This window comes from Sphaerodactylus townsendi, linkage group LG04, assembly GCF_021028975.2.
Source record: "Sphaerodactylus townsendi isolate TG3544 linkage group LG04, MPM_Stown_v2.3, whole genome shotgun sequence".
Classification (NCBI taxonomy): Eukaryota; Metazoa; Chordata; class Lepidosauria; order Squamata; family Sphaerodactylidae; genus Sphaerodactylus; species Sphaerodactylus townsendi.
Genome location: NC_059428.1, coordinates 33,401,028 through 33,415,425, shown reverse-complemented (window position 1 = coordinate 33,415,425; position 14,398 = coordinate 33,401,028). Strand labels below are relative to the sequence as shown.

The 14,398-nt window shown below is 43.0% G+C and overlaps 1 protein-coding gene across 4 annotated transcripts in view; it reads left to right on the top strand.

The window, feature by feature from the left end:
- The window catches only part of STARD13 (StAR related lipid transfer domain containing 13), a 157,960-nt gene that overhangs the window by 129,500 nt on the left and 14,062 nt on the right, over positions 1 to 14,398 (top strand). For 3 of the 4 annotated variants that reach the window (XM_048494202.1, XM_048494205.1, XM_048494203.1), the window contains exons 8-11: positions 5,420 to 5,618; positions 7,898 to 8,105; positions 10,218 to 10,332; positions 11,547 to 11,768. In XM_048494202.1, coding sequence (XP_048350159.1) covers positions 5,420 to 5,618; positions 7,898 to 8,105; positions 10,218 to 10,332; positions 11,547 to 11,768 — 744 coding nt within the window. Of the gene's footprint in view, positions 1 to 5,419; positions 5,619 to 7,880; positions 8,106 to 10,217; positions 10,333 to 11,546; positions 11,769 to 14,398 lie in introns of those variants that run through there. The other variant, XM_048494206.1, reaches the window with a different exon arrangement.

Sequence of the window (14,398 nt, the reverse complement as noted above, 5' to 3'; positions counted from 1 at the left end):
TGTTTGAGGAAATGTTTGGAAATTCTGAATATGGCACTTTAGTATGTCATCTAGTTTGTCCTTGAGCTATACTATTGTTTCCCTACTGGGTATGCATTCCTTATGCATTTATAAGAGGTCTCTGTAGCATCATCCTTGTTATTTAGAGAAGTACAGCCAAGTCTTTCTTGAATCTTGTGTATACAGAAGAGTTATTGCTCCTGTGTGTGGGTGGGGTGTGTGTGTGTGTGTGTATGCATGCATGTATGTATGTATGTATGTATGTATGTATGTATGTATGTATGTATGTATGTATGTATTTATTTATTTATTCATTTATTCATTTATTTATTTATTAAATTTGTAGGCCACCTCATCCCCGAAGGGCTTGAGGCGGCTCCCAACATGGCTGTTCCCAACAGCAGATCATACAACATAAAATTAAGCAAATTTACAAAATTTAATCGTGGGCATGCTGATAAATTGATCTCTATGTTCCTCTATGTTCAAATCAAAAGTCTCCTAAAAAGGCAGGTCTTCTTCTGAGGTGGTGCCCTGACTGTAGAACGCCCTCCACTGTCACATTAGTTGGCACCAACACTGACATGTTTTCTCAAATCTTTGGTAGCAAATTATACATAACATCTGATTATTTCAGCTGCTGTTATATTGCTTTAATCCAATTTTAATGTATATTTTCTTTGCTTAAAATTAAATGTTAGTCACCATAAAGTTCAGTCTTATATAGAGGATGTAGACATTTTTAAATAAAGTGGACAATCTAAGAAAGATTAGAGCACTGGATTCTATGGACTGGATCCTATGAATGAGTTCTCTGTACATTAGATAGTCTCTGATGAGGAGCACAGTTCATCTTTCCTGTAAAACTTCTCTTTGCACAACAGCCCATTAGAACCGTTGATCTTATGCAGACAGAAGATTTAGAGGAAGAAAAAAGACACTCTTTTGCAGGGACTATCTGATGCCCATTCATCAGATCCAACCAGTGTCTTCACAAATGGGGGGCAATGTCTGTTTTGAAAGGCAGTGAACTTCCATCTCTGAAATCTGGTTGCAGCGGATGTTCCTGACTAAAAAAAAGAGTTAACTACACCAATAGCATATGTCTGATAAGACTTCTGACCTAATCAAACCTATTACAGTAATAATTGCGATCCATGTGTTGAAGAGGTCAAGTGAAACCACTTGGTTTCATTATAGTTACAGGTTTGGTTTTCTACATGGGGCTGTAGCTTAGCATTGTCCAAGAAGATGAAAGGTCAGACCAACATCACTAAATAATGGCTGATTAGCAGCGTCTGAAAGTTATCCTTCACAGGATCTTACCCTGTCTTAATGCACTATGATGTCTTGTTTTGATTGTAGTGCGGAAGCATTAAAGCTTTTTACTCAGGGACACTTTTATCAATAACCATCTATTGCCTTATTGTGCTCTGACCTTTTGTCCAGCACCTCAGAACATTGGCTGTGCATGAGGCTAGTGTTTTTCCTCTATTATTGACATTGGCAGATGAGGAAAAAACATTGAAACTGTGACAAGAGAACGAGAGCCAACATGTGTATGCATATTGGCCATAACCCAGACAAGCTTAGTTCACTGTCATTCCCAAACAACAGCCCTGTTCCTGTCCCTCATCACAAGCAGTTCTGTAAACGTTCCCCTGGGGCCATTATTTGGAAGTGACAGTTAAAAGCCTAGCTGCACATAGATCACTTATTTCCAGTTGTGTGCTGGATTAAATTTAAGTTTATTGAGAAGCTTTATGTGTTGGAGAGAAAGGAACTGCTGAGTAACTCAGTAACAAGGAAAAATACTGGCATTTCCACTGGCTAGTGGTAACATAAAGGATGTTAGGTTTTCTACAATTTATTTGTGAGGATAAGGTATTGCGCAGTCTGTTGCATATAGGGATCGTGTGGTCTGCATCGAGATTTGCCCCTGAAAAACCTCTCTCCCTCCCCCATTTTTTTTAATATCCTGTCCCCCAGTTTTTGGTGGGTACGGTCTGAATGGAAATCTTAGATAGACTTTACAGAACTATTACAGACTTGTTGCTTTTAGATGCAGAATTTAAACCTATTACAGGTTTGGCACAACAGTTTTCATTTCAGACTATAATTGAATTTACTCCGTTGCAGCTAAAAATGTGTGGGACCTTATTTATCACCATATCATACCTCCCAAATACCTCCCAAATACCAAATACCGATTACCTAGAATTGTCAGAATAATCAGGTGATAATTCCAGGTAAACATGTAGACTTCCAGAGATGACATTCTCAGAGAACACCCCAGCTATGAGGAACAATATGACTTTGTGTGCTTACCAAAAGGCCAAAACAAAAAGGCCTGCTGAGAACTGAGTGCACTCAAGGATCAGGGAGTGTTACGAGCAGTCTAAAAGAATGAGAGAAATTAGCCTGCTCAAGCTCCGGAGAGCTCATTAAAGCTCCCGGCTTGTCATTTGCTGTAATACATCTGGGTTTGCACTTAGTTATTATGGATTTTTGCTCCGTGGTGCCTCCGTGAGTGCCTGTTAGTGGATTATATATCTGGATATTAGTGAGCCGAATTAATTTAGAGCTTTTTTGTTAAAATTGGTTGTAATCAGATCAATTAGGAATTCGTTTCGAAAAAGAAACGAGGGTTCTTTAAAAAATTATCATGAAACTTGCAGTAAGAGAAGAGTCCAGCAATGGTATAAGCATATATGGGAAATACAGAGAAATCAAGCCATGTAATTTTAAAGCACAACTGGGTTTTTTTTCTCCATCTTTCCCCCCTTTCATTACATCATTTCTTACACTGTGAAATGAGGGGAAACATCACTAATAGATTCCAAGTATTATAACAGAACTTCATTTGGGAATAAAAAATGCTGTTTGTGCAAGGGAATTTGCCTTGAGGGGATTCCATTTCGCTGTAAAAGGACAGCGTTCTGCAAATACACCAGACAGCTCATTTGAATGATTCTCAATTCCTTGCTGAAAAAAAGTATGTGATAAAAATACATCTCAGAAACTGTATGTAAATATTCCCTCTACAATCTTCACTTTCCCACTCTAGGCAACAAGAGAGAAAAGGAGGGAGGAAACAAGAAGGACAAGAGAAACCTATCTGGAAATTATGTCCTTTATATCAATTATGTCCTTTATATACATGGAAATGATATTGACTTATGTCCTTTATATACATGGAAATGATATTGACTTAACAGCCCAATCCTCAGCCCGAGGCAGCTGGGGATGGTGTTTCTGTAGCACCGCCCTGCCGCCACCAGAGGGTTTTCAAGTGGTGCAAGAAACACCCCAACCCCACCAGAAAGCCCTCCAAAGGGCTTAGGACAGTACACTGATCAGTCTTCGCTTTTCTTTTCTTCAGATTTGTTACAACTATAGAAGCAGATTTATTTTATTGATTTTTTAAAAAAATCTGAACCTTCCTCCAAGAATCTCAGAATGTCGTCTGTGATTCCATTTTTCCCATTTTGTTTTAAATTGTTACTGCAAATTCTCGCCTGTGTGACTGCCTTGAGGAAATAAATGTAATAAACCTCCTTCAGCTGAGTTAAATCCAACATGCAGCCTCAGCCAACGAGCTTCATGCCATAGTAGAGATTTCAATCACATCTCCCCAGCCTTAGTCCTACCTCAGCTTATAGGAGGTTTCTCAATTATTCATATTCATGAGGATAACTATGAGTGTCATCCCATTCTATGAGAAATAGCTACCATGGAAATCTTTTTCTAGCTGTGTGAGTCTTTGAGGGGAGGCAATAGTCCAATGAATCTGAACAACTGGCGTTCTTTTGTGGATTACTGGAACATGAGAAAACCAATACCATTCTCTAAAAGGTCATTTCCCATATAATAGATGAGAATTACAAAAATATCTCTGTTATGCACATCAATGACATGCTGTCTGTCTCTTTCTCACTCCACACACCATTATTTCTCACTCACACATGCAAAAAAGAAAGAAAGAAAAAGGAATAGGTCCTCGAGGAAACATATATAGCAAAGCCAACAGCATAGAACTCTAGATGAATGCAGTGGATAATAGTTATATAGAGTATACTGGAGAATCCACCTTGATACAGAATTGTACAGTATATGATACCATAGATAAACATAGGCATTTTCCGCACGGCCAGTATATCCTGGGATAAGGAGGTGAGACATCCCGGTTCAGCCATGACTTCCACATGGCTTCCAGGCCTAAATCAGGCCCGCCCCGCAAGATTTCTCTTATCCCGAGGCTTTCAAAAAATAACATTGAAGGTTAAAAAGCCCTGGCTGATCCCACTCCCATGCAAACCCTGCAGGAGACTGACCAGTTTATTTTTCCCACCTCGCCACCTGATCTCCCTGCCCCACAGCTACAGCCAATCAGAACGTCAGAAAAATAGGAATGTTTGCACATGCACAGGGATCTACATAAACTATGTACAATGTAAGCTACGTAAACTACATAAACGTAATTGTATGTAAACGTACGTAAACTAAGTAAACTACGTAAATGTTCATGTGGAAAATCAAAATAAACTGACGGCTCATTCATAAGTCAGTGCTATCAGACACAGACCAGGAAAGAGATTTGGGTGTCTTAGTTGATAGTTCCATGGGAATGTCAACTCAATGCATGGCAGCTGTGAAGAAGGCAAACTCTATGCTGGGGATAATTAGGAAAGGAATTGATAATAAAACTGCAAAGATTGTCATGCCTTTATATAAAGCAGTGGTGCGACCACACTTGGAGTACTGTGTTCAGTTCTGGTCGCCACATCTCAAAGAGAATATCGAAGAGAAAGAAAAAGTGCAGAGAAGGGCAACGAGGATCATTGAGGGACAGGAACACCTTTCTTATGAAGAGAGGCTGCAGCATTTGGGACTCTTTAGTTTGGAGAGGAAACGTCTGAGGGGGGATATGATTGAAGTCTATAAAATTAAGCATGGGGTAGAAAATGTTGACAGGGAGAAATTTTTCTCTCTTTTCTCACAATACTAGAACCAGGGGGCATACATTGAAAATGCTGGGGGGAAGTATTAGGACTAACAAAAGGAAACATTTCTTCATGCAATACGTGATTGGTGTTTGGAATATGCTGCCACAGGAGGTGGTGATGGCCACTAACCTGGATAGCTTTAAAAGGGGCTTGGACAGATTTTTGGAGAAGTTGATCTATGGCTACCAGTCTTTATCTGAGATTGCAAATGCCTTAGCATACCAGGTGCTTGGGAGCAGCAGCAGAAGGCCCTTGCTTTCACCTCCTGCGTGTGAGATCCCAAAGGCACCTGGTGTACCACTGCAAGTAGCAGAGTACTGGACTAGATGGACTCTGGTCTGATCCAGCAGGCTCTTTCTTATGTTCTTATTTTTTATTTGTGATATTAATGACAAAATGCCTAATTGATTTAGGTGGGCCTTTTTCGGAAGTCAGGTGTGAAATCTCGAATACAAGCCCTACGTCATATGAATGAAAGCTCCCCTGAAAATGTCAGCTATGAAGACCAGTCAGCATATGATGTGGCAGATATGGTAAAGCAATTTTTCAGGGACCTTCCAGAACCTCTTCTCACTAGCAAACTAGGAGAAACTTTCCTCCATATCTATCAATGTAAGTACTATTGTTTTATTTATTATTGTTATTTGTATGTTGTTTTTCAGCTATAACTAATAAATAGAAAATCAAGGCCTTTAAAATTAATGAATACTGGCTTTATGTGTTGGTTTAGTCCATAGCAACAACCTAAACAAAATAACTCAGCCATCTTACAGGGAAGAATCTTGACAGACTCATAAAATTACTGGTCCCAAACTAATACAGTGGAACCTCAATTTTCGTCAACTTCGGATTTCGTTGGTTTCGGTTTTCACAGAGGTTCCCCGGATGAGTTGACGACGAAAACCGAGGTTCCACTGTACAAAGTGTTCACACATCCCAGGGCAACACACATCCCTTCACTGAGAGCCAAAGCCAGGGATGTAATCATGCTAAATAGCATCAGTCATTGGTTCAGCAGATGATCAGCAGCATTTAATGCAATCTGTTTAAAGCATGTGACCCTATAAGCCGTGTCGCCGTGCCTTTCCCCCATCCCAAATCTCTTGCAGCCATTCAGTTATGGTGACCAGTCAGTGAACAAATTCAGCTGCTGCCCAGCAGGAATAATCAAGGAACATAGGATACACCCTTGCACATGCTATAGCTGTAATTTGAATAATGCAATATTATTTGAAATAATTTTCCCTACACTGTAGGAAACTGTATGAGACATACATATTACATATTACATGCAAGGCAGTGCATATCTTCATAAACAAGGGTCATTAATTAGGATTCCTAATTTTATTTGTGTGTTTGTTTATTGTTTTCTTTATGATCCACCTTTCTCAGATGCAAGGTAGATTACACAGAGTGAATCAATACAATCAGCAGGATGGGACATTAAATAAACCATGCTATATGGTTCAGGTTGTAGAATCAACCAGAGAGCTAAAATCAGAATTGAAGCAAAGCATAAATATTAACATGATACATGAAGGTGATATGAGTCTCCTAGGTATATCATAGAGCTTATGGGTGGTAGCAGATAATTATTACCTGCTGTGCTCCCTGATCCACCATTTTATGGTTGGCTTTAGTTGGTGAGCTCTATAACTCCAACAAAAGAGGAATTCCTCCAAGTCCCTGTTCCAAAGCACTTAACTTTTTCCTCAGCTTAGCAATTTGGAATTGCAATATATTCACTTCACCCACTCCTACAAACTTCAAATAAAGTGTTCCATGAACCTTCAAGCAAAGTGAAATTAGAAACAGTGTAGTATAAAGTTGTTTATCTTGTTCTTTCTTTAGTTTAGTGTCTGATTCACCCAGGGGAACCTCCAACACAGTGTGAGCAAGCATAACAGTTAGCTTGTGAAGTAATTTATATCCAGCAGTATATTGAAGGATTCCTCTGTTTGTCCATTGATTAAAGTTTTCCTTGACTTGTGCAGATTTTTTTATAGTCTGCCATTGTGACAACAGACCAGGAGCAGCCTTTTGAATAGAGCATGCGAAGTTATGGATCTGCACTCTCAAAAAGGAAATGAGGTCCCTTTTCACTTGTGCACCTTCTCCACTTCCTTAAGAGTTAAGCACAGTAGTAAAACGCTCAAGACAAATCCTGCAGGGATCGGAAAGGCTTATTAAAACCTTATTTTGCCAGACACTGGAGCTGATTTGGCAGGCTTATTTGGAGTCTCTATTGCTGACTGCATTTATACGGTACTTGTGCTGCTGAACTGCTTGCTGTATTCTAGAGTTAGCTGATTACTATTTTCATAGCACTGGCTGCAGAAGGGCTGCAAATATCTGTTAAAGGAATGCAGTTTAATTGCCAAGATTAGGCTAAGATCTCAAACTACGGTAACCAAAATAGATCTAAAAGTTGTGTTCAACTGCATGAGATTGGAAGTTTGACCTGGAAGCAGCAACTGGCAGAAGATATTTCTGTTGACTGGGCCAGTTGCTCTGGTACCAAGCTTGGCCAATCCAGAAGTGTCATGTCGTTTCTCAGTTGCAGACAGTCGGGTTACACATCCGTATTAATTCTGCACCAAATGAGAATTCTAAGCCTTTAACACAGACCGTTGCCCACTTGACTAAACAGGAGTGAAGCCTGTGCAGTGGGCAGCAGGTAGCCATTCTCTGATCCAAGCCAATTAAACAGCAGTGTCCAGAAAGCCTCACAATAAAGGAACAAGAATAAAGCGAGAAAGTGTGTTTCTTTGAAAAGTGCAGTCGTCTTCCAGAGGTAATCCAGACTTCTGAAGTTAATTTTATATGGCATTCCAACATCCTTGTTTTCATTTATGATCAACTTTTTAAAAACAGAACCTATCATTCTTCAGATGTTCCAAAAGAACAGCAGCTTCAGACGGTACAGGCTGCCATTATGTTGATGTCGGATGAAAACAGGGAAGTTCTGCAGACCCTGCTCTTTTTCCTGAATGATGTCACCTCAGTGGAAGAGAATCAGATGACCCCCATGAATATCGCTGTGTGTCTGGCGCCTTCTCTTTTTCACCTCAATATAATAAAGAAAGAAAGCTCACCACGGTAAGCACTTGCTTGCTTGTTCACTTTGCCTTTTCCATTCTGGCAGGCTGGAGTTGAATGCTTAAGTAATTTGATTATTGGATAAATTGGAGTTGTTTTTTTTGCTTTGGCATCTGTTCAGTCCTTTGCTAAACTGACTGACAGCCTCAAAACATGGGCACGAATAACATAAAACTATAAGGAATAAAAGGCTGAGTCATACAGGATTTTTTCACCTTTATGGGAGCTCTCCTGGCTGTGGAAGCAAGTGCACAATAAACTGAACCGAATTGTGAGCTGGTTTGTCCTGACCTGAATGGCCCAGGTGAGCCTGATTTTATGCTAGCTGGGGTTAGGCCTGGTTAGTATTTGGACGGGAGACCACCAGGGTCACTACACAGAGAAAGGCAATGGCCAATTAACCTCTGTTCATCTCTTGCTTTGAAAACCCCAGAAGGGGTCACCTCAAGTCAGCTCCAAGTTGATGGCCCTTTGCATGCACACCACAGCTATTTTCACAATTCATCAGTCTACTTATTATCCCAACACCTGCCTCAGATCTATTCACCTGCAGACCTTCTCCATCTTGATCACTGAGAGTGCCAGATCTAGGAAGCTACCACTTCTCCAGCCTCAGAAGTGACTAAGCTTTCATTTGAGAAGACCTTCAGCCCAGTCACAGGAGGGAGGGGGAGCGGGCCCAGCAGCTAGATATGGCCCACCCATCCTAGCGGAGGGAGGGGGAGGGGAGAGAGGGAATGGGGCGGCATACAAGGGAAGGAGAGGGAGGGGGCAGGGAAGTGCAGGGTTGAAGCTCAGGAGTAAATTTTTGTGGATTCCCCAACAAAGTTACAATTGAGTCTTCTAATTAAAGACTACTGCAGCATAACATCTAAATTCTGTTTTAAAAGGTGTAATAGTCACAACTGTGCAGTTTCTCGTTCTGAATCAGAAACATCATAGCTCTGATCCCTAGACTTGCCAACCTTCATGTGGTGGCTGGAGATCTCCTGAAATTACTGGTAGAAATCAGCCCCCTCCCCCCCCCCCACCGCCCGAAGAAAATGGCTGCTCTGGAAAGTGGTCTCTATGACTTTCCTGCCCAGGTTCCACCCCAAAAAATCCCCAGGATTTTCCCAACCCATAGCTGGGAATCCTAAATAGAACTGGAAACCCTAAAACCTGCCTTGTTGTGTAGTGATTTTGTTTAATCTGGCAGTATCATTCTCCCACTTTCAAACTTGCAACATGGATTTTGTAAACAATATGGTAAATAGCTATTCTGGGGCCCTGAGTAAAAGTCCAGGATGGGACCCCAGAATCACTGCCACTCCCACTTGCCCCAGGCACTGAGGTGGGTTGCCACAGGAAGCAAGATACCTGAAGCAAGATACCTGAACTTCAAGCAGAGAGGGCACAAGCAGTTGCTTCCAAGACAGCTGTCCATGCTCCAGTCCACAGGTGTCAAACTCGCGGCAGGGGATGATGGGAACTGTAGTCCATAATATCTGGAGGATCACGAGTTTGACACCTATGCTCCAGACAGAACAGGGGCCAGTAGTGGCAGTTCAGCCCCACCCACCTCGCAGGGTGTTTGTTGTGGGGGTGGGGAAGGGAAAGGAGATTGTAAGCCCCTTTGAGTCTCTTTACAGGAGAGAAGGGGGGGTATAAAGCCAAACTCCTCCTCCTCTTCTTTTTTCTCTCTCCCCTCCAGGGAAGACTACACCTGATAAGACATTACTAAATGGGAAAGAGATTCATTTAAACACTGATGGTATCACTGTACACCACAACTGATCTATAGCAGCTTTCTCAGGAATGTTGTAGTCTAAGGGGGGTTTAATTCATTGTACAGACAGGTAGTCTTCCTGCCATCTTACTTCGTGGAAGCCATGATGCACATTCTTCAGCCTTTATTGCTTTTTTATAATTTTGCCATGAGACTACTTCAGGTGCACATTGCTCCTCAGCAATAAAAGGGGTCTTTCTTCAGCTCTGTGATGTGATGAAAGTCAAGTATAAAGAACTGTCACTAGTTTGGTACTCAGAAATTGTAAGTCTCACAACTTTTACTTTCATCTGAGAAAAGTCTCTATTCCTTTATCTTACTTGAGATTCTGAATTCATTTGCAGAGCAATGCAGAAAAAATATGCAAACGGGAAGCCAGATCAGAAAGATCTGAGTGAAAACCTGGCAGCAACTCAGGGACTTACTCATATGATAACAGAATGTGATAAACTTTTCGAGGTGAGTGAAAGATTCAGACAGCATTATTCATGAAGGCAATATCCATAAGGGAGCATACTTTGAAGTAGTCAACCAGTTTAGTTTTTTCCTCACTTTGGCCATGGAATAAATAGTTCTTAGGTTTGGGTTATTTATTCCATTGTTCCAGAAGAAACTTCTCTGTGTTATTTCTTCCTAGCCTTTCCACAGCACTGTTTTGTTGTCTTTTTATTGTTATTTGAATAAGAAAACATGAAGCAAATCCCATTTAAATTTGCAGCGCAAAAATGTTTATTTATTTTATTTATTTATTGTTTAGTTTTATATACCGCCCTATCCACAAGGGCTCTGTTCTAAATAAATAAATAAAATTGAGTGCACGCAAGAATTCTTTAAGTTAAAAGAATCCTACTTGGCAATTCACAAGATTGAATTTAGATCCAGAAGATCTAACTTTCATTTGAATGTGTCCATTAGAGTTAGGCCCTGACTTGGCTAGCCCCAGGCTAACCAGATCTCTAAGTATGGTTGGCCATGGTTAATATTTGAAAGGGAGACCACAAAGGAATACCAGGGTCGTGATGCAAAGGCAGGCAATTCCAAACCACCTCTTAACATCTCTTGTAATGAAAACCCTATGGCAGTGATGGCGGACCTTTTTGAGGCCGAGTGCCCAAACTGCAACCCAAAACCCATTTATAAATTGCGAAGTGCCAACACGGCAATTTAACCTGAATACTGAGGTTTTAGTTTAGAAAAAACAGGTGGCTCCGAGGTGCGCGTTACTCAGGAGTAAGCCTGGTGGTAAACTTGTGCGTGCCCACAGAGAGGGCTCTGAGTGTCACCTCTGGCACCCGTGCCAGAGGTTCGCCACCACTGCCCTATGCGTTTACCCTAAATCCACTTTGACTTGGCAGCCCAAAAAAATAGTGCTAGGCAAAATATAGCAAGCAACATGTTCTTTCCTGACAAGCATTCACACAGCAGAATGACAAGGCTTGATTGTTTTGCCACTGCTTTTGATGGGGTATGAACAGCCTGAGGGGAAGGAGGTACTTGAGAGTTTAATGTTATTTGGTTTTAATCTGTAATAGTTAGTTTTTATCTGTAGTACCCCTTGAATCAGGAGGAAAGGCAGAGTACAAGTATTTTAATTCATCAATAAATGAATTTCTAGGAAGCAGTCTTGCTCAAAACCATTAATCTGTCCCTACCACCACGATTCTCTGGAGCAGATCCCTCATGACATGGTTGCCCAGTCTCGGAATTCGTACGTGGATGCTGAAGTGCATTCTCCAACTCTGGAGGAACTGGGGAAGCAAATGGAGGACGAAGGTGGAAATTACCAGATCTACCTTGAAAGTGTCATGCAGAACCTCTGTAAAGAAGCCAAGGAGAAATTCAAAGGATGGGTCGCTTGTTCCAGCATAGAAAATACAGACCTCTCCTACAAAAAGGTAATTACTGCAACCAAAAAAATGCCCGTCAGCTCCGCATGACAACTGGTAGGCTGTATGTTGTTTTTAAACCTTTGTTTTTATGGAGAACTAGCCGGCCTGGCCACGCGTTGCTGTGGTTGAGTCTGGTGAAGTGGAAAAGAAAGAAAAGGGGAAGCCAAAGGTTCGAGCATGTGTCAATGCACAATGCTTGCAAGGGAGGGGAGTGGCAAGGGGCCCCTCGCTCCCCTCCCTCTCTCCCATTCCCTTGCATGGCAACCCAGCTGGTCCCTCCCTAACATTCCCCTTCCTCTACTAGGGTGGGTGGGCCATGTCCAGATGGCAGGCCCCATTCCTTTCACTCCATAAGGCAGCGGTTTTCGAGGAAGGCATGGTTGTTTCCCTTGTATCAGAGGGTGTTGCTTTGACGGCCAGCAGATGGCGCTGTTGTGGAACAGAACTGTGGTTCCAACTGTCGCAGGTGTGGCATGTACACAATAACTGGCACAGTTGTGACATGTACACAACAGGAGGTGTGGAAACAGTATGGAAACCTGGCCGCACGTGAATGTGACATTTTGTGAAAATTTCAAAGCAATCAGTCCAGTAGTTTGGGAGATTACCTGTCAGCAGAAAAACGCACTGATAGATTTTTATATATATATAGATTACTAGCGTGGCTTATTGTGGTGAAATGGGAAAGGAACAGTAGCAGCAAATCAATTGCAGAGGCCAGCAGTACATGCTCATGCAAACATGCAGCCTGATACTGTGCAATGTCAGTGATGTGTGTGCCCGCATTCCTTGGGGGGGGGGGAATGGAAAGGCACCCCTCCCACACATCTAGGCTGGCTGGTCATGATCCTTTACCTGGGAGTAAGTTTGGTTGGTGGCAATGGGTGTCGCTCTGAGGAAAACCCCTCTGATTCGGGATGCGACGCGAGCCATTCAAAGTATGTCATGGTTGCTGTGTACTGGAGCTTACTCCTGAGTAATGCGTGCCTGGTTTTCTTAACTTGTAACTGCGGCAGTGCATTCAGGGAATCTTAGGGTGCCTGGCCCCTCCCTCCCGGCCCCTTGCAAGTCGCCCCTCACTGTCTTCTCCTCCCTCACTTCTCTTCCCTTGCATGCCACCCCTCCTCCCTCCCTCCCTTCCCTTCTCCCTTTGCTAGGGTGTGGGTGGGTCATGTATCAAGATGCTGGGCCCCTGCCTCCCCTCCCTTGCATGCCACACAGCTCACTGTCTCCCTCTCTCACTTCTCTTCCCTTGCATGCCTTCCTCCCCTTAATCACCGTCCCTTTCCTCTCTCCCTCCCTCTCTTCGCACTTGCATGCCCACCCAAAGTGAGGTGGGATCCAAAAAAATTCTTAGTAACAGAGTTCCCATGGTGGCGGGGATTCAAGCACTGTGGGTGTAGCTGCCAATGGGGCTGGGCAGGGCAGACGCCGGGGAGCCTGGCCGGCCATTCCAGGGCGGGGCATTACTGGGCTGGGCTGTGGCAAGGAGCGCAGCCGCTGTGCCGGGTCCTTGGGTGGGAAATGAATGCATCGCAGATGGCGTTTAGGTGGCTGCCACGCACGCGGGTGCATCTCCTGCTAGGACTGCTTCAAGTTCGCCCGCTACTCTTCTGAGAGAAGGGCGTAACTAAGGCAAAAATCACGTGACAAAATCACTCAATTAGTAACCCCCTCTGCGGCACACACAAATAATTAGTAACCTACTCTGCGAGACCTGTGAGAAACTGCTGGAATCCCCATCTCTGATGCCATCCCTCACCTCTCAGTGGCAGTGGAGGTTAAGAGCTCGTGTATCTAATCTGGAAGGAACCCGGGTTTGGATTCTCCGCTCTGCCGCCTGGAGCTCGTAGGGAGAGGCTTATCTGGGGAATTCAGAGTAGCCTGTACACTCCCACACACGCCAGCTGGGTGACCTTGGGCTAGTCACAGCTTCTCGGAGCTCTTTCAGTCCCACCTACCTCACAGGGTGTTTGTTGTGAGGGGGGAAGGGCAAGGAGATTGTCAGCTCCTTTGAGTCTCCTACAGGAGAGAAAGGGGGGATATAAATCCAAACTACTACTACTACTCCTCTTCCTCTTCTTCTTCTCCTCCTCCTCCTCCTCCCCTCTCCCTCGTGTGTATGTGTGTGTATGTGTTTCACTTCCACTCGAGTTACTGCCTATGTGCTGTTTCCACTTCGCTCATCTTTGGCCATCTGAGTAAAGACATCTCCTAAGGGGCACGTAACATCTCTAAGAGTGACAGTTAGCACACAGGCCCCTCCCCCTGTCCTTCACTTTCAGGGAGCCATGGGAAAAAAGGCATTTTTACCTGGGCCAGGTATGAAATTTCAGGTATGTGAACATCTGAAAACACTCTCGCCTGACTGACTATAGTGGCTGGGAATTTTCAGAGGAATTGGCCCAGCAGTTACTGAGGTACCCTGTCATCAACACATACACGGTTAGCTTTTTATATATATAGATTGGGCTGTATCCGAAGAGATTTTTAGGAGCTTCATCTCAGCTTAGATCTTTGAGGGCCCCTTATTCCAAAGTTACATTCAATGCAGCAGGAGGTATTTTGACCAGAAAGTTAGCACAGACTCTAACATGCATGCTTAAGTGTTTTAGGTGTATGGGTTATGATCCGTT